At 43.4% G+C, this 20,845-nt stretch overlaps 1 protein-coding gene across 1 annotated transcript in view; it reads right to left on the reverse strand.

The window, feature by feature from the left end:
- The window catches only part of ACVR1 (activin A receptor type I), a 109,210-nt gene extending 88,614 nt beyond the window's left edge, over window positions 1-20,596 (reverse strand). Inside the window, exon 1 of the mRNA XM_015411569.1 lies at window positions 20,167-20,596. Within this exon, the coding sequence (XP_015267055.1) occupies window positions 20,167-20,174 (8 nt within the window). The 5' untranslated portion in view covers window positions 20,175-20,596. The remainder of the gene's footprint in view (window positions 1-20,166) is intronic.
- Window positions 20,597-20,845: the final 249 nt, after the last annotated feature.

Consider the following 20,845-nt stretch of genomic DNA (forward strand, 5'->3'; position numbering starts at 1 on the left):
TACATACAGTCTGCGCCACAGACTCCTCTGCTCAGACATGAAATAGTGTTTTCAAGCATCATGTCATGTTGTTAATGACAGGCTGTGTAACTCGATTCTCTCAGTAGGTATTTGGAATCAGCACTCTCCCCCCCCATTGTCCCACCCTACTGTGCCAGCTGTTTCTGACAGCCAAATTGCTCCACATTAAGTGATAAATGCTGTCAAGAAAAGGAATTTTAATTTCTTTACTGCACAGTCCTACATGGACAAATTATACAGTTTACAATCCTGGGCTGCAGGAAGCTGCTTTGCTGTTGGAACACTGCCAAATGCAGCCTCAAATCCCCCCCCCCAAACAATTGCAGCAAACAAATCTTAATGACATAGGGAAGAAGAAAAAAGATGATGTGTGTTCCAAAACTGAAAACTCAATGAGTTGCAAATCTAACATTAACTTAACACATTTGGGAGGTAATTTGGGCTGCAAGACCCCAAGGTAAATTTCATGACTGAACAGGGATTCCAACCCATCTCCTTAAACGTTGTCCAACATTTTATCCAACATTTTATCCACTGCATCAAAATGGTTACTAAATTAACAGCTAGAGTTTAATAATTAACCTACCTACTTCAGATTAATTTGTTTTCTTGCCATTTCTGTTAACGTTTCTGCTTTTTAGATCATTAGCTAAATTAAATCAGTTAATTTTGTCATAATGTTTTCTACGTATTCTGTAAGCACATAAAACATCAGGAAAGATGAACTTAATTAAAATAAATAAAATTCACAAGATAATTAATCCACATGATCTTTAAAGTGATCCTCCATTATATGAACAAATTAGGTGCATGTCTAAACTACAGAAATATCAGTGTTTTAACAGAAACTGGCTTAAGAAAATACTTATATAGAAAGATACGTTTATTCAGAGGCCTACTTGATTTAAAAGAAAATATAAACTCACAATATAAATTGGCCTAATATTCAACCACTCCCCTCATCAAAGTCTGAAGCCTTCCTTCTCTGGCACCATGCATTTAGAAACAGAAGTTCCTAGTTTTCCAATATACTGCTATAGCAATACATCAAAAACCTGTACCATTTTGAAAATATTCAGAAAAGAACACGCTGGAAATGGACAGGCAAATAAAAGGATGGCACTTTTAGAAGTGTCAGAGACATTTCAAACAGTACTCTGTAGCGAATCAGAAACACACAGAACATTTGAAGAGCAGGAGAAAGGGGTTTTCAGAAAGACTCAACTTTGCATTGCAAATGAGACACCAACAACTTTGTGTGAAAAGTTAAGAAAAAAATAATTAGCAACTGACAGCCAAAACAGTTGTGTCTGAAATGGCACGCACACACACAAACTCCATTAGCAATCAGTAGCCAAAATGGTTTACAGAGGCAGTAATTAACATGTGGAATTCACTGCCACAGGAAGCAGTGGTGGGTACAAGCACAGACAGCTTCAAGTGAGGATTGGACAAACATATGGAGCAGAGGTCCAGCAGTGGCCATTAGCCACAAGGTACAGATGGAACACTATGTCTGGGGCAGTGATGCTCTGTCTTCTTGATGCTTAGGGAGCAACAGTGGGTGGGCTTCTTGAAGTTTGAAATGTTCCTGCCTCCCTGAATGATGGATGAGAATCACCCACAAGATGGCCTCCACCTCAGAGGGAGAACGAAATATAGCTCTTTTCTAAAAATCAAATTATTAAGATAAGGTACATTGGAAACGTAAATGGGGATGCCACAATAACCAGTATGCAAAGGGAAAGGTTGGAAGAGATTTATGGAACTAAACAGCTTTATACACTGACCTGGATATTAAAGGCTGCTGACCTCTGTGTTAAAGTTCACTTGACATACTATTTCTCTGCCCCAAAAGATACATCAAACAGGCCAACTAGTTTCATATCTAATTTCTGGCTGTGAACTCGATACTGATAAACATGGGGAAGGGCTACTACTGTATAAACCTCTACGTTAAACACGACATAAAATTTTTCACGTCCATTATCTCTATTTGAACAAATTCTTAAAGCACAATCTGGATCATTAACAGGTCTTTTGTCTCATACATATCATTTATTAGGTTTCATTCCAACACCTTCTCCAGTTTCAGCCCATACGCAAAACAGATGGATTTGAGAATGTCGATCTAGATTGAATCCAGATGATTGGCCTAGAGTTTAGAGGGCTCCTAGTAATCTATCTCCTATTTTCTCTATTCATTATCAATATTTTACATTAGCTCATATATGGTACTTATCTCCATGCCATCTTCAGGAAATATATAAAACTAGTTTTGATAGATGTTGGAAGTTATGTGGATGTTCTTCTGACTTTTTGCATAATTGGTGGGTTTGCTCTAAAATTTATGCTTTTTGGGATTTAACTATTTTCCAAAAAGAACAGATTATGGCTTTTTGGCTAGATAATATACCTGAAATGGTTCTTTTAGAATATTGGCCTGTCTTACAATTAAATAGAATAGACTCTGAAAGGCTGGCCATATTGTTAACAGCTGCTAAACTTTTACTTGCAGCAAAGTGGAAAGGGTCTTCAACACCCATGATTGAACAATGGGCCATTAAATTACGGGACCTTTTTATAATGGGAAAAATAACTAATTCATCAACTTCCGTTGAGTTCTGAAGACAAACATTTATTACACTGTGGTCTTCTATTGTTGAATATTTGTCCACAACAAAACTATCCCCCTCTAATCCTTATTATCATAAAGTGTGTTATTTGTAATACTCTTCTCTATACAAAAAGTTTTATATTTTTGGACGATGACAAGTTTTGTGTATGTATCTTAACAAAAATATTTTTAAAAAAATGTTTTCCCATAACCTCAGCTCTGTGCACTCTGACAGTGTATGTTGCATAATACTGCTCCTGTAAAATGCTGGCAGCAGAGCTCAAGCAGCTATATACTAAAAATCTCCTAAAGCAAAGTCTCTCTTGAGCCAAGATTGCTCATCTCTACCTCTGGAATGCATGGACCGCTGCATCCACTAGTGTTTTGAGTGCACCTCAATATTTACACAGGGCACAATTGGCTGAAAGGCTTGCACTAAAAAAAAAAAAAAGTAAGCCCTAAGTCCAAATTTGAATTGGTCTCAAGACTAAGAAAGTACATACAAAAAACCTGTTCAAACACAGATTACTTGCCTTTTATCACTATGGCACTGTTACGATTACAATGTTAAAAGAAGGCTTTTTGCTCTCTTCCAACACATGTTTCTGGGCAAAGTAGAGATATGTTTATGAACATGGAGGCAAACAGCAAGTCATGGAATTAAAAGATATGACTGCATCATGTATTAGAAATAATGCTATTTTATTTACTTCATGTATACCCCACTTTCTCCCCCATAGGGATCTCAAGTGGCTTACACAGTTGTCGTTCATTTTATCCTCACAAAATCCCAGCAAAGTAGGATAGGCTGAGAGTGTATGACTGGGCCAACATTGCCCAGCAGCCTTCCATGGCAAACTGGGGATTCTAACCTGTGCTGTCAAGGTCCTTGTCTGATGCCATAACCACTACAACGCACTAGCTCTAGTGATCACCAGCAACTCAGAGCTATCACAATATCACCCCAAATGTCATTCACTCAGTGAAGAAAGTTGCTTGAATCAAATGGGAAAATGCTTTCGGTACCATGGCAATTAGGTGTTACCAATTTTTTAAGTTTTTTAAAAGTACAAAGACCTGATCGCGTGTTTTTAAATTAGGAAATCTCAAATTTTAAAAAGTGCCAGGAGTCTGACGTTTTTCAGCAGCCGCGAGCCATATTTAGGAGGCTTCCACACAGGGAACCATTGCTAAAAGGAAATTTTACTCTTAATATGGTAGTTGTGCCTAGCATGAATACATGTGTCCAGTAACACAAACATAAAACTTGAATTGCTGACATGGACCCTTAAAGACACACACACACACCTGGGAAAGGACTGCAGGGCTGGAAGTGTAATCATCAAGAGTCAAACAACTACTAGTTTTCGCTATCAACTTTGCCCAACTCCCACATACCCTTAAAAATTCACACAAGAACCGTGCACAACTAAGGGCAAAACATTTTTAACCAGATAGATGGGAGATGAAAAACTACAAAAGTCATTCATATAATTTCAAGACAATTCTATGTTTTCACATTTGTCAAACCAAAAACACACATACACAGCCCCAGCAAAATAACTCAACCAACGTTAAAAATCGGGATTCGGAGTGAACTCTAAAAGAGGACAGATTAACAACCGCAATCCTAAAGCCACTCTCCTTGGAGAAAGCCCCACTGAGCAACACAGAACATTAGCCTTGCTCAGAAGTCCTATTTATACAAAATGTCTTCCTTCCCAGTCCCTCTCATCAGGTTCAGTCAGTTCTCTTCAAAGGACTTCCATTAGTACACGGTAACAAAGTCCCATAAACTTTAATAGTGCAAAACCAGAGTCTAACCTGTACAAATACTGCTGAAGATCTATATATATTTATCCCATAAACTATAAAAAGAGTTCCAGACACAATACTACTGACTCTCGCAACCAGACTGGAGAAACTGCCAGTACAGCACACACACACAAAAGTTTTGCATGCCTCTTCTCAGACTCCACTGCACTACATATTTTAGCAGCACAGCAGCCTGGTCAGGGGGACAGACAGCTGTGTTGCAACTTGATCTCATGACTCAGTTATAGCTGTAACTCAGACAAAGCCTAAGGGCCTGTTCTCACCAGTGGCTCAGCCATATGCAAGCCCAATTAGAGAATACTGATGTTGTAACATGTTTTGTTGGTAACAAGGATGCCTTGGCATGCTCAGAGTCTACATTATTGTGGGGGGGTTTTTTCAAACACTGATACGTTATCCCACCCAAATCACAAAACTATGTTTTAAGATAAAGCGCTGGTATCCATGCCAGTGCATGATCCAATTCCTAGTGTGGATTCAAACACACACAAAAAGAATAGTTTCTCGGGCAGCAGCCTCTTTCATTGAGGTATTCCTGCCCTGTTAAACCTTCTTTGCAAAACAAACACTTGCATTTGCAAATGTGTGAAGATCACCCTTCCATTTCTGCATCTCCAAACACCACTGCAACTCCACAAAAAAGAGAACCTAAAGCCCTTTCAAAACACTGAATATATCCAGGCAGATTCAATTACCACATCCTTACCATTACTGTTCTACACACAGTTTGCAGTTCCTATACAGGGCCACATCAGCACCATCCACAAGAGCTTTAAAAAAAAAAAAAAAAAATCACGCCTATAGAATGCCATATACAAAAATGTTTTTAACAACGCTTCCACAGTGAAGTGGATTGGCTTGTCAGTGGGGTGGCAATTCTACTACACTGGTGGGTTTTTTACATGGCCAAATCAGAACCACCACCTGAGGCTTAGACACTACAGCCGTCATAACTGAGTTTTGCTCAGAAAGCAAATCCAGTGCTTCTGAAACACAAAGCTTGTGCAATAAACATCAGACAGTGCAGAAACTTCACTTGGTCCAGGACGCACCAAACAAGTCAGACTGCTGACTGGAACAAGTTACTAGGAACATACCCCTTCAGTTCTAAGAAATCGCCACTATAAGCAAATTTGTTTCCCTGCAGATTTCAGAGTCCTCATTTTACTGGGGTGGTTTTTAACCCTCAAGGACTGCCTTTTCCCATGCTTATCTAATTCCCTTTTGAAGTCGACCATGCTTGTAGCCGCCACCACTTCCTGTGGCAGTGAATTTCATGTGTTAATCACTCTTTGGGTGAAGAAGTACTTCCTTTTATCCGTTCTAACCCGACTGCTCAGCAATTTCATGGAGTGCCCATGAGTTCTTATATTGTGAGAAAGAGGAAAAGTACCTCTTTCTCTACCTGCTCTATCCCATGCATAATCTTATAAAGCTCGATCATGTCACCCCCCTCAGTCGTCGTATCTCCAAGCTAAAGAGCCCTAAACGCTTAAACCTTTCCTCACAGGGAAAGTGTTCCAACCCTTTTATCACTCGAGTTGCCCTTTTCTGCACTTTTTCCACTGCTATAATACCCTTTTTAAGGAGTGGTGACCAAAACTACACACAGTATTCCAAATGAGGTCGCACCATTGATTTATATATTGGCTGATCTGTTTTCAATACCCTTCCTAATAATCCCCAGCATAGCATTGGCCTTTTTTATTGCACTCACACACTGTCTCGACATTTTCAGTGAGTTATCTACTACAACTGCAAGATCTCTCTCTTGATCAGTCTCTGCCAGTTCAGAACCCATCAATGTGTATTTAAATTTAGGATTTTTGGCTCCAATGTGCATCACCTTGCACTTGGCCACATTGAACCCCATTTGCCATGTTGACGCCCACTTGCCCATCCTTGACAGATCCCTTTAGAGTGCCTCACAATTCTCACTGGTTTTCACCACCCTGAACAACTTCGTATCATCCGCAAATTTAGCCACTTCACTGCTTACTCCCAACTCCAAATCATTAATGAACAAGTTAAAAAGCAGTGGACCAAGTACTGATCCCTGTGGTACCCCACTGCTTACACCCCTCCACTGGGAGAACTGCCCATTTATACTCACTCTCTGTTTTCTATGAATTAGCCAGTTTTTTGTTTTCTATTAATTACCCAGTTTTTGATCCATAAAAGGACTTGTCCCATGATTATCCCATGATTTTTGAGCTTACTTAGGAGCCTTTGATGAGGAACTTTATCAAAAGCTTTCTGGTAAACAATATCTATTGGTAAACAAGGTAAACAATATCTATTGGATCCCCCTTGTCCACATGTTTGTTCACCCCCTCAAAGAACATTAACAGGTTAGTGAGACAAGATCTTCCCTTACAGAACCCATGTTGAGTCTGCCTCAATAGGTTTTGTTCATCTATGTGCCTACTAATTCTTTCCTTAATAATGGTTTCCACCAATTTACCCGGTATCGACGTCAGACTGACTGGCCTGTAATTTCCCGGATCTCCTCTGGAACCCTTTTTAAAGATGGGAGTGACATTAGCTACCTTCCAGTCCTCAGGAATGGAGGCTGATTTTAAGGAGAGATTACATATTTTTGTCAGGAGATCCACAAGTTCACAATTGAGTTCTTTCAGAACTCTCGGATGTATGCCATCTGGGCCTGGTGATTTATCAGTTTTTAAGTTGTCTATCAGTTTTAGGACCTCCTCTCTCGTCACCTCAATCTGACTCAGGTCTTTCAACACCCCTCCCGAACTCAGCGGCTCTGGAGTGGGCAAGCACCTCTCATCTTCCACAGTGAAGACGGAGGCAAAAAATGCATTTAGCTTCTCAGCCATTTCCCTATCATCCTTCAGTACTCCTTTTACCCCTTGGTCATCCAAGGGCCCCACTGCCTCCCTGGCTGGTTTCCTGCTTCTAATGTATTTGAAGAAAGTTTTATTGTTGGTTTTACGTTTTTTGCTATATGCTACTCATATTCCCTTTTTGCCTGCCTGACTACAGACTTGCATTTTATTTGCCATACCCTGTGTTCCGTTTTATCAGCCTCACTGTGACTAGCTTTCCACCGCTTAAAGGAATCCTTTTTACCTTTTACAGCTTCCATTACTTTGTTAACCATACAGGCTTTTTCCTATACCTGTTTGTGCCTTTCCTAACCTGCGGAATATATTTTTTTTGAGCTTCTAGAATCGTAGTTTTAAATAGTTTCCAAGCTTCCCCAATGGTTTTGACCCTTTCTACTTTTCTCTTCAGTTTCCTCCCCACATGTCCCTTCATATCAGAAAAATTACCCCTTTTAAAGTTAAAAGTGGTTGTGTGAGTCTTTTTGGCCAATTCCCTATTTGTACAAATGTTGAACTCAACAACATTATGATCACTGTTCCCAAGCGGTGCAATCACTTTTACATCTCTCACCAGGTCTTGAGTGTTACTTAGGACCAAATCAAGGATCGCCTCTCCCCTGGTAGGTTCCGTGACCATCTGCTCCATAGCACAGTCATTTAGAGTGTCTAGAAACTCAATCTCTTTTTCTCGACTAAAACACATATTGACCCAATCACACAGATCACCAGCTCACTGTAACCAAACTCTTCTTTTGAGTGTTTAACATTTAAGTCACCAAGCACATATATCACATTTATTAGTTTCTTCCACAAACTAACTCCATCCAACTGCAGCTCCCTTCTAGCATGGCTGCACACAGCCAGCCCCTCATCCAACTGTGGCAAAATACAATTTTAATTGACCAGTAGCTCAGAAAGGAGCCATAAGATATGAAAAGGAAAGCTTAACCAGAAAACAATTTATAATTTCCAACGTGAAAGTTTTCAGCTTTCTGACTCCACACAATACGAAAGGATCAAAAATGTAAGTGCACTGGCTAGAGCGTCCATTTTGATTCTCCTCACACACACTTCTTTAAAACAAGTCAAGAAAAGCTCAAGTACCATTTCTTCTCCCACAGCTATTGAGTGCAGATTCTTGCCCTGCAGTGTGTGAGAGAACTGTTCAATGCTAGGCCCTGCTCATCAGCTGTGTTCGGCCTAACTGGTCTTTTTTAGATCTCTGCAGCCTGAAGTGAGAGAAGTAATGAAGGGGAGACTGACAAGCTATTTATTAGATTCAAGTGGTTAGCCATGTTGGTCTGAAGCAGCAGAATAAAGTTTGAGTTCAGTTGTCTTAAAGGTGCCACTGGACTCAGATTTTGTTAAGCTATTTATTAGTCAATAGATTAGTCAATAGACAATGGATTTCAACACATAACAGTTAGAACCAAACAGACAATGGTTAGAAGAGAGAAAATGCAGAAGTGCATGGAATAATGGGAGTGCTGGTAGTCATCAACGTTCATGCAGGCCAGGCCTGCCATTTCAAGAGTTCAAGTCAAAGTAACTACTTCAGGCTCTGTTCATTTACATACATCCCACCAACCCCCCAAGCTACCAATTCCAGTTGACAATCACTCCACAAGCTCTACTTAGCATCCTGCTCCGACCACATATATGCTAATTCCGCTCTCTGCCTCCTGTGCTCTTTGGTTTTATTGATGGTAACTCTCAATTCAATCGAACATAGCCCCTTCTGCCTCCTGGATTCCCTTTTCAGCCAGTGGTGCTGTGACAGTCCATAATCTGAGCTATGGATGCATCTACTGAAATCTGGCAAGAGCACCGAAAACCCTACAAAATGTGACAGTGAGCACATGTTGACACAGCATTGACAATGACAACTTTCCCCTCCCTCTCCCAAAATACAAGTATTTGAGGGCATTCAATGAATCTGTTGGTCAGTAGATTCAGGACCAGGGCGGCGGGGGGCGGGGGGGAGAGACACTTCTTTACACAGTGAGTGATTAAAATGTGGGATTTGCTCCCACAGGATGTAGTGACAGCCACAGGCACAGATGGCTTTAATGGGGGGGGGGTAGACAAATTCATGGAGGATAGGTTTATCAGTGGCTACTAGCTGTTGTCACTAAAGGGAACCTTGACATTCAGAGGCAGTAAACCTCTGAATACCAGTGCCAGGTGGCAACATCAAGGGATGGCCTCAGCCTTTTTGCCCTGTTGTTGGCTCTTCAGAGTAACTGATTGGGCACTGTGTGAGACAGGACGCTCGACCACTAGTCTTCTTATGTTCTTATTATGAGCACAGAATACAGTTTCTTGAGAAAGGATAGAGGGAGATAGGTTTCCAACAAACACTGAGTTCCTGGGCCTTATACGCATAGAGAATGAGCAGACAATGTTTGTGGAGGCAGCCGTCCACAGCATTCAAAGCTCCTTCCTACTTCCCACCAACAGAGAGTCAACTGCACAAAATAAGCCACTTATGCACATGGTTTTAGTCTGTTACAACACATACCATCTTCAGTTCCCTGAATGCTCTTAACAGATGAGGCAATAAACTATCACTGCCTACTGCTGACTTCATCAGATGCAAGAAGTGAACGAATGGTCAGCCAGATTATATACCAAAAGAGGGAGATGCTAATTTAGGTCACAGGAAGGATGGAACTAAGACCCACTTGCTTTTTATATTAGCAAAGCCAACACTAACAGGTTTATCACATCTGACATCATCGGATGCTCAGCTGGCCAACTGTAGTACTCAGAAACCTGCAAACTACAAACTTAATTTATATCCCACTTTTCTCTCCAGTGGGGACCCAAAGCAGCTTAACACTGTTCTCCTGTCCTCCATTTTATCCTCACAACAACCCTGTTAGGTAGGTTAGGCTGAGAGTGTGTAACTGGCCCAAGGTCACCCAGGAAGCTCCACGGAAGACTGGGGATTCAAACCTGGGTCTCCCAGATCCCAGTCCAACACTCTAACCCCTAAACTAGACCGGCTCATACTCAATTACTCATAGTTCACAAATTAAGTGTCACTGGGGTACAGAGGCAGAAGCAGGCTTTAAATCAGCACAAATCACTCCTATTACACTTCTTCCATCAGGGAACTCAAGGTGGTATAAACAGGATCCATATCCAAACACTAACTGGATCATCTATGAGTTTAGCTTCGGCATGCTGCTGTTACCGTATGCTGAATATGGGAATTGAAGCTACACCAGCCAAGCTGGCAACGGATTTGACATCAGCAGTGAAATGGGAGTAAGACATCGGAACTCAAATTTAGATTATATAACACAGATATGCAACAAGGATTTCAAAGGAAAAAAGCACGTCTGAAAATGAGAAATAAGGTCAAATACAAGCAGCAATATTCCCATCCCAAACACACAAAGAATCTAGAGAGAAACAGCATGCAACAAAAAAGGCATCACAATGAAAAACTCGATTTAGATGTTTGTAATCTGCTCAACATAACAAAGCTCCAGGGAAGGACTGTGTGAAGCGAATATGCACAACCTGATCTGGCACATCTATGGATACAGCCGTTGCTTCCCACTTGAGGATTGCCTGAAGACGGCAATACATCAGACACCTGACTTGCTGCCAGGATACAAGTCATATTTATGGACACGTTGGGTCACACACTGCTTACTCCACACACCTGTGCTCCCAGAGTCCCTCTGCATGAAGCAGTTTACAAAGGCCTGAACTAGCTTTCAGTGCTTTAACATTGTTTGCAAGCTTTCCAGTTCTTTCTGTGAGACTGATTTGGGAGTAAGACTCTAGCCTAGAATCAAGGAAGCCACTTATACCACAGCTTTGTGATGAAGACTGGAACAACGAACAAATCCACAAATGTTCTTTCAAGAATTCAGAATACTGTTATTGGGGGGGGGGGGGTTTAATAAGATGTTAGAGACTTCATGCCTCAAAAACAGTTCCCATAGGTTTTGTAATTTCCCCCAAAACTGAGTCAGCAACAGATATTTCTGATATCACTTGATCAGCCTTCCCTGAATGCTTGGCACATCAAAAACTATCAGCCATCTGTGTCATAGGAGGAATACTAAAAAGCTATTAAATGTGTTCCACGTACTTGTTGACCAGTTTTAAATCTAAGATGGCTCTCCAGTCTCCTGTCTTTTTGGGGACAGTAAAAAAGATTGAATAAACGCCTGTTCCCATGTCCTGTGAGGGAACCTCTTCTATGGCCTGAATTTTGCGCAGATGACTGATGATTGGGTTCTGTTTTTCTTTTGAGAGTTCTTGTGAGTTGGGGATGTCAAGAACCTGGAGGATGGGAGTTTTTGAAATTCAATTTTGTAACCTTCCCTGATGATGTCTACAGTCCAAGTGTCTGCTTGGGAGGATAACCACGTCTGGCTGAAAAATGTCAGTCGACCTCCCACCGGTGGGTCCATATAGTCACGCTCAGGGGTTCTTGGAATCCCTATCTCCCTTGTCTTGACGGTTGTTGTTGTTGTTATTGGGCCTGGAGAATCTGCTGGAGAATCCTCCTCTATGAAAGGATTGTCTGCCCCTGTTCCAGTTCTGCTTTCTGTCACGCCTAAATATGGGTAGTATATGATGCGCGCGAAAGGAGGAAGATGCAGAAGGGTTCCCCTTTATTTTATCCCCAGGATGGACCATCTTAGGAAGTCCCTTCTTCTCGTCTCGTGTTTCTACAAGAATCTGCTCCAAAGGTTCTCCAAAGAGTTTGTCTCCCTGAAAAGGGTAAGCAGAAACAATTGCCTTAGACTGAAAATCAGCAGGCCAGGCCTTAAACCAGACCATCCTACGAACTGCTGCAGTAGCTGCGAGAGCCCTAGAAGCGCAGACCAAGGTGTCAAGAGTGGCATCCGCGGCACAGGATACAGCTTTTAACACTCCATTTGCCCCTTCCAGAAGTCTATGGTTATTGTCAGGAAGGAGTTGTATAAGCTTTCTCATCCACACAATGTTGGCCCGGGATACCGTGGATGTAGCAGCAGACATCTTGATGGCCATAGCGCTGGCTTCGTGTGCCTTTCGAAGGCCCATCTCCGCTCTTCTGTCAAAGTTATTCTTAAGGCTGCCATGCCCATCCTCTGATACCAGGCCCGACGACTGTAGGGCTGCCACTGGAGGATCCACCATCGGTACCTGCAAAATATCTAAGGCAGACCCTGGAACTGGTCTGTGGGCAGGCGGTTTTTCCCATTCTGCTTTCATTTTCCTGGTGTAAAAATCAGGGAATGGAAAAGCCATTTCAGTATAGTCGACTGGGGGAAAGAATTTGTCTGTGATTTCTGCCCCATCACCTTTACCCTGCGCATCCTTTGGGGTGTCCCCAATGGACTGGGAACCTTGTATGTGGAGTGCAGAGAGCGTTTTAGATAATAAGTAGGTGATGTCTTCCCCTTTGAAAAATTAAATGATTGATCAGTGGTTGGTGGCTTTCGTTCTTCCTCATCGTTAGAAGAGAATTCCCCATCATCCTGATCGCTGGGGATGTGGGAGGTAAAGTCATACTCATTCTCCAGAAACTCAGGGTGGCATCCCTCCCAAGGAAGGCTCTTTTGTGCTGCCTTAGTGTGCCAGGGAGGGGGGGGAAGCGGGGGGAGACCTTGGGTGAGGTTCCCTGTGATCTCTGGACTGGGCAAGCTCTTCCCTGATGGCCTTTCTGAGGTAGAGTATTATCTTTGGTGGGGAGGGACAACTCGTCAACAAGTACATTACCAGGTGAAGATCCGAATCGTTCCTCCCCTCCATAGGACTCATTCTGTCCTAGGAATGGGCTTTCGCCCTGCCCAGAGTTTCTGGGGCATTGCTGGTGGGGGCATTGACAGAGTGTGTCGGTCCCGACCTTTTACGGCGGCTCTCCAGTGTCCTTCAAAATGGCCACCGAAGTTAGTGCTGGCGCTGTTTGCACACTCAATTTGGCACGCTTGGCCGCCTCCTCGCTTCTCCTTGGCCGACGCGTCCTTTTTCGGGCCATGCGATCGATCTCCGCAATTCTGGCCGCTTGGCTCTCCGGAGTGGAGAGAAAGCCGTCTGTGCCCTCTCTATCCGCCATTCAGGCAGAAGGTCTGCAATCGTGCGAAAGGCAAGCGCACTTAGAGATAGCCCCAGGCCTTGTAAAACGGGGGGGGGGAGGGAGGAGCGAGACACAGAAACAACGGGTAAAGTTTTTGTGCTTTGTTTTTTTGAAGAGTTAGAAGAAGAATGGGGGGAAGAAAAAACTTGACAGAGCAAGAAGTAGTATTAAAATGAAGTAAGAGGTGAGGCAAAGCCTAAACCTATGTGCTCTCCCTAGTGAGGCAGGAAAAGAAACTGAAACTAGGGTGACTCCCACCACAGGAAACAGGAAGTTTGAGTTTGTTCCTGCCTCCCTGAGTGATGGATGGGAATCACCCACAAGATGGCCTCCACCTCAGAGAGAGAACTGTCAAGATAAACCAGGCTGAAGTACAATCGAAAAGATGTTTTATTATAAAGACAATAAAGACCAAAAACATACATACAAAATACACAGGGAACACACACAAACTACCTAAGAGGAAAATTAAAGTAGCGGGGAAAGTAATTGAGGGAAGGTGATATTTACCAAATCCTGGAAGATAATGTCCGAGGAAGTCAGCGATAGAAACGGCCTACATTTCCCAGAGAGAAGGAAATCCACAAGTGAACTGGCAGGGGTGTGATGTTCGGTGCGGAGGGAACACACACACACTGCGCAGAATGTGTCCAGTTATAGGAAAAATTAATCCTGGGGCAGTCTGATGTATGGGCTCCTAAAACAATACTCTGAATGGTTTTTCGTAGGTAAAACAATGTGGGGAGAGACTTGATGGCTTTCCAATGGGTGGACAAAGACCTGCAGAAACTCAACTTGCACAAGTGTGGCTAAGGTTCCTTGATTAGATTGCTAGAAGGAAATTAAAAGTGCTAATGTTCTCTGATGACCCTTGAATACAGGATGGAAGAGGCTATCAAACTATATGAATAGCACATTAATTAAGTTAAGTTGGTTAAAGGAAAGCAGAACCAGGTGTGGGGAGGGGTTCTCAAGAAATCCATTATTGAGGCTGAGTGTCTCGTTTACAGCAAGGAGAAATCCATTAGCAAGTCAGAGACCCAGAGTCACCTACCCCAAATAGTGTCCAGGCTTGTCTCTGACCAGCATCCATTTTGTCTGTTCCAGCTCCATTTTGTTTCCACTTCTAGGCCAGGCTGGGGGTGATACTTAAAAAGAGGTGTCTTGTACAAGACTGCCCTTCAGCAGGAGGGGTCTGGCTGCTAACAATCTATTTCAACAGAACTTAAGAGCACCTTATTACTTGTACTACTTGTTAGTTCCATATCAGATAAAAGATTACAGTATCCCTTTCCACCATGGGAGAAGAGACACAAAAATATGAATTTCAGCTTTGGCTTTGATTTGACCTGCAGTATTAGCACTGACCTTAAAAGCCCTTATATGGCTTGGGACCATCATACATGAAGGATTGCCTACTCCCTTAAGAACCTACCCCATCTGCTATGGTCATCTTCTTAGGCCATACTTCAGGTGCCTCCCACCTTCTGAGATTAGGTGGGCAGCAACCCAAGAGAGGCCCTTCTTAGTCATGGCACCAAAACTCCAGCACTCCTCAGGGAGCCTCCTCTTCTGTTGTCTTCTTCTGCCAGTCAACAAAGACTTTTTTGTTTCATCTGGCATTCCCTGCTTTTTGCCCTACATTTTGTTATTTTGTATTTTTGTTTTAGCGTGGGTTTGGTTTAAAATGTGTTGTTGTTTTTTAATTTGTCAGATGCCTCCCTAGCACTGATGAGAGCAGAAAAGAATGGTATAAACTTTGTAAATAAATAAGTAGCACGTAGTTGTGGTTGTATCTTATTACTCTCAGTATGAAAGCTGACAAAGGATATTTACTCTTATTCACACAATCCCTAGAGATAATTATAGGAAAGACATTAATTTCAACTATGAAACTGCCACATTTGTCTAATGTTGGACCAGCAATGGCATCCATTTTGGTTTCACACACACACACGTTGTGGGGAAATTTTAGCATTATAGTTCACTGGGTAGGTTTAGAAATTATTTATGTACATCAGATGATTAAAATAAATATTTTTTAAAAAATACTTATAATTTAACTCATAATGAAATGTTCATTAAGTTCAAGCCAGCATCCTAGACTTATCTCTTAAACGCAAACCATGCACATCTAGCAAACCCATTGAGTTAAAAGGCAGATTCATAGTGCAATCTTATACAGGGTTACAGCCTAAAACAACCAACTTCAAAGGCCTCAGAATGGCATAACTCTGTTTAGGACTGCACTACTAGTTCTGCATGATCACACCTTTCGGATTACGCCCCTAGGTTGCATGAACAATCCATTAACCAAACCAGAGTGTTTTAACTGTTGTAGCAATAGGTTAGCATATATCTTGTGGAAGTACACATCAGAGTAGGAATCCTAATTAATACCAAGCATTCCCACTGGCTTTATTCAAAATTAATCTACCCTGGTATACAGTGACTACCCAAATAATACTCTTATTGTTATTAAGAACGGACTAAGAATTCAAGATGAGATCCAAGGCACCCCTATTCAAGCCTGGCCTCTTATATGAACTGATATAAGGTGGCCTTATGCAAGAGCTTCCCTGCGCTTTATAGTCCCATCTGCAGTGTCACAGTAATACTGGCCTACCTTACAAGGCTGACATAAAGCGTTCAGCGGTTTTATGTACTAAAAATGCTACGCAAACTCTGTATTTTTAAACACTCAAGATAAGTTATCTTAAATACACTGCAAACAAATAGCGTATTTTGTATCCTGTCATAAAAACCCAGTACTACATAAAAACAAACCAGCAGTCCCCAACAGATCCACAAAAACAAAGTCAACTGTCAATTCAACTAGCAAAAGCAAGAGAAGCTAAAACTATCCTTACAATGGATTATGACAGGCTGGATCCAGTCCAAATCTCCCCCCAGTCCTCCAGCTCCCCCCCACCCCCCGTGTTTCTAGGGCTGTGGTCACATATGCTAAATAATCCACTTTCAGTGCCCCTTCCAACTGGATTTTTACCATGTGAACTGGCAAAATCCAGTTGGAAAGGGGACTGAAAGTGGATTATTTAGTGTGTGTGACCGCAGCCTACGAGTCCCTGTCCCCCAGAAGTAGCCTTTCAGGGGGGCATTTTGACATGCAGTGGAAGGTGAGAAAGTCTCACTCCCTTCAGCCAGTGGAGATTCCCCATGGGATACAATCCAACCTAATAAAGTTAGCGCCATATGAGCATCTCTTTTCAAGATATTCCATAAATAGGGCATCACCAGAGAAAGGGTGCTCTCCCTTTTTCTACCTGGGTAAACCACCACAGCAGGGACTCCAAACTTGATCTTTCAATTGCCTTGAAGACATCTTAAAGAGCGCTGCCTTGAACTCTTGTTGTCCATCACCCCTTACGCATTCACACCTTGAAACGGTACCTCTGCCCGCATAGAAAACAGCATGAGTTGAGTTTTGCTGCTTTTTCAAACCAGTACAGGATGAGTCCTTCAGAGGTACAATGTGAAAATGTGCAGTCACCAGGACATTTTTAAAAAGGATAACAATGTGCAACAAAGAGTGGGTAGTACTAGTAGCCCGCACCGATGTGTCACAAACAGCCACAGAGCACACATGAAGCTGCCTTACAATAAATCAGACCATCAGTCCACCCAGGCCAGTATTGTGTACTCACACTGGCAGTGGCTCTCCGGGATCTCTTGCAAAGGTATTTCATGTCACCTACTACCTCTTCCTGTGAACTGGAAATTCCAGGGATTGAACCTGGGACCTTCTGCACAAAAAGGAGTTGCTCTACTGCTGAGCCACTGCCCCTCCCCACTGACTTTCACACAGCAATCACAACAGTAATGAAAGTATTCCATTTTCTCAAACTTAAAAAAAATACAGCTCAGCCGCTAAGAAAACTCAATTATCCCCAGAAGAGCTATCTGAGAGACGGAATCTAGAATGCAGGCAACATATTAACTGGGTTAACAATTTTCATGCTAAGAGGCTCAAATCACTGCAGGTGTAAACACTTGTGGATCATAGTAAAGAACAGAGATCTTCAAAAATCAAGTTATGCTTATGTCACAACATATTACCACACACGCTCTCTGGAGTGGTAACAGCAATAAGAATCGATTATGTCCATCCATAATTGGTGAAGACAAAACACATGATTGTTATCTCAGTGAGAAGGGGTAGGGATTAAGGTCTCATTTTAAAAGCAGTAAATTACCCTGGGTGGATTGTTGTCAAGACAACTGCCTCAGATTGCAAGCTACAGTGGCATAGGTAACACACATATCTGACCAAAAGGGGCATAGTCCATCAGGAACTTCTCCTCAAACGTTGTTGAAATAAACAGAAGGTTTCTGTTCATGTGTCCCCTATTCTTTTTTCAGAGGGCTTTTTGTTACGTATGATCATGAATGGCTGTCAATACTTTGTTAAAGCTTGATGGTAATTTTTGTCTCAAGGCTAGGGAGAAGGTGCTTTCGGATTATTATTTTTTTCTTTCTAGGGCACAAAGGTGCCTTCAGCCCATCCCAACTCAATATCCAAATCACTGTATACTAAAACCCACAAGCTTTCTGGACACATTGTTTACCTTTGTTACTTTTAAAGAACAAGCCTGGGACAAAAACATAATGATTGGTGGTATCTCTCAGCAACATAATTCAGACAAGAAGAAGAAGGTACCGTCACAAAGTGTCTGCTATAGGGGCAGGGGCACGAGATGTTGGAAGGTTCTAAGCCAAGAAAAAGAATGTGTCATCAAGTTGCAACCAACTCATGGTTCAAGCCTAGCACTATCTTATAATGGAAATAGCTGTTGGTGGCCCCCCTCCCAGACACTTATGTGATGCCTCCTGGGCTATTCTGAAGCACTTCCTGCTACAGTAAGATGGAGCAAAGCCAGGATTGGCTCTTTGATTTGTGGGAAGTGGATGCTAGGAAACATCCTAGTGGTGGGCACCATGGCCCCTTATGGGCACCACACTGGAGACTGGGTTATAGAATTGCACTTTCACTATGAACCAAAGAGGGAATGAGTAACACAAATAAGGAGAGAAAATCCTGTCATCGGTCCTGACTAGACAAGATTCTCCCGCCTATGTCACTGGTATTCATTTAACTTAATGAGACTGCTGTTGAGTAATGTAGGTTAACCCTGTATCTTCAAGCCCAACTTAAGGGGCATATATACAATGTAGGCTACTGCAAGCCATGCTTCATTGTAATGTCCTATAAGTGTGTAGGTGTGTAACAAGATGCAGATTACTCGCTATTAAGATCAAAAGTCAAGAGAGAGAAATACTGAGATGCTTTTGCCTCTCAAAGCTCACATTTAAACATACCAGCCAATCAGCTTCAAATGCATATTTCAACACCCATGAAAAACAGCATATATTTGACGAAGAGTGCTTGCACACAAAAGCTTATACCGTAAATAAAACTTTGTTGGTCTTAAAAGTGTCACCGGACTCAAATTTTGTTCAGGTGCATAGACACCTTTTTCCACTGTGAATGAGGCTCAGCAGCCACCAGATGATTAGCACATCAGCTGACCAGACCAAACGAACAAAAAACAGATGTAGGCACACATTCACCAAAAACAAACTTCTCAGAAGAAAGTTCAAAGTCAGTCTCAGAAGAGCCACACAGCTTCTCATTCTCCTGTGCAGATTAATGCAAACTACTCTACTGGAACAGACCCAAACAAGAGGCTCCCTTCTGAGGTAAACCATTTCCTACCTCTTGTTAAGCAAACCATGGCAAAATTGATATGGAAACAAGACAGATCCCCCCCCAACATGCCAGAAATTCTATGTATTGTTCTTTAAATGTAGTTAAGACACAAAATCAGTCCAGACTTCGTTCAAGGATGCCAATGAAAGGCTGAGATCCCCCATCCCACCCCCAAAGCTCTTTTGAAACATTCCTCAGCAACATGGCACACTGGGAGGCCAAACACTGGGCAAGTCATACCTAGAGCAGCATCTACTTTAAAGTCTCGAAGTCTCAAGAATAATACAGAAAACCTAACCCACACAACATGCCTTTAAAGCAGCACTCTCGTTTCCATCCAAAATTATCCTGCACTTTCTCTCCCCCGCCATCCCCCCCCCCGCACCCATTTTTTATTTCTGGCTTTCCCAAGCTCTTCTCCGTCTCCCTCTCAGCATTACAGCATAGAGGGAAGGGCCTGTACTTGGCACAGGAACGAGTAACATCTGTAACCACAGTCGCCCTGTGGGCATCCGAAGAAGATGAATCCCACATTCTTTCTTTTGATGCTGCTGAAGACTGTAGCCAGGGAAGGGGAGGGAGGGAGCGAAGGAAAGTTTACAGATTCTCTTTCCTCCCTGCCGCCACCTCCCTTCCTGCACAGGCGAGCCAAGCCTACCCCCCTCTCTTCCTCCCTCCCCTCATCCACCCCCCAAGTTTCCAAAAGCCGCATCCCAGAAGCGCAGAGAAGCGATGGGATATTTCGTGGCTTTCCCTCGGAAGATTCCGAAGGCGTGCCCCTTTCTCTGCTGAAATCGCACATCCAGGCATCGAATCCCCAAAGCAGATTTTCTTTCTAAGTGCGGGGAGGGAGGAACGGGGAGTCACCTTTTTTAAAGGGTTTAATAAATAAATAAATAAATTCAAACCACCGTGGCCGAAGGAGGGGGGGGGGATGCATTTTGGATCCACAAGAAAGCGGCGAGTTCCGTTCCCCCGTCTTTCAGCAGCAAACGGCGAGCTCCAGCCCAGCCCCACTCACCTCCTCATAGCACCGCAGACAAAGACGGAAGGGGGGCAGGCGGTGCGGGATCCCCAGGCGCAGCTAGAGGAGGAGCAGCGGCAGGACCGTCCCTGCCATGGGTTTTGCTGCAGCGGCTGGAGGCTGGAGAGAGGCGCCCGCAGAAGCCCAGCGACAGCCGCCGAGCCCGTCCGCGCTCTAATCACTGCGCCGCTCCCCGCCGCATCTTCCCCGCGTCCGGCCTCCTTCCGGCGGTGTCTGCTCCCCTCTCAGCGGCGCCCTCGGGAGCCAGGAAAGCCACTTCCCGTCGAGCCGCGGCAAGGAAAAGTTGGCAGAAGGGGCCAGCCAAGTTGCAAGCCGAGGCGAATGCGAGGCAGGCTCCAGCCGAGGAGGTGGGGCCAGCCGGGCAAGGCTGCAACTGCAGCAAAAGGAGGAAATGGCTGCTCCCTGCTCTGCCAATGGGCGTCTGGCGCTGTAATTAAGCAGGCAGCAGGCACATCATTTCCTCCCGGCGTAAACCCAGGCGTCGCCACAGGCGCCCCCTGCAGGACGAAAGGAGACTCACGCTTCGTCCCCGCACAGCTACAGACGTGACGCGCCTGCTGCAGTCTCCGCCACGCAAACACACACACATCAGGCCCGCGCACCTGTCTGGGAGCTGCTCCGTTTGTTTCCTCAGACCTGCCTTCCCGTCGCCTCC

This window comes from Gekko japonicus, unplaced genomic scaffold (genome assembly GCF_001447785.1).
Source record: "Gekko japonicus isolate JY-2015 unplaced genomic scaffold, Gekko_japonicus_V1.1 scaffold6, whole genome shotgun sequence".
Lineage (NCBI taxonomy): Eukaryota > Metazoa > Chordata > Lepidosauria > Squamata > Gekkonidae > Gekko > Gekko japonicus.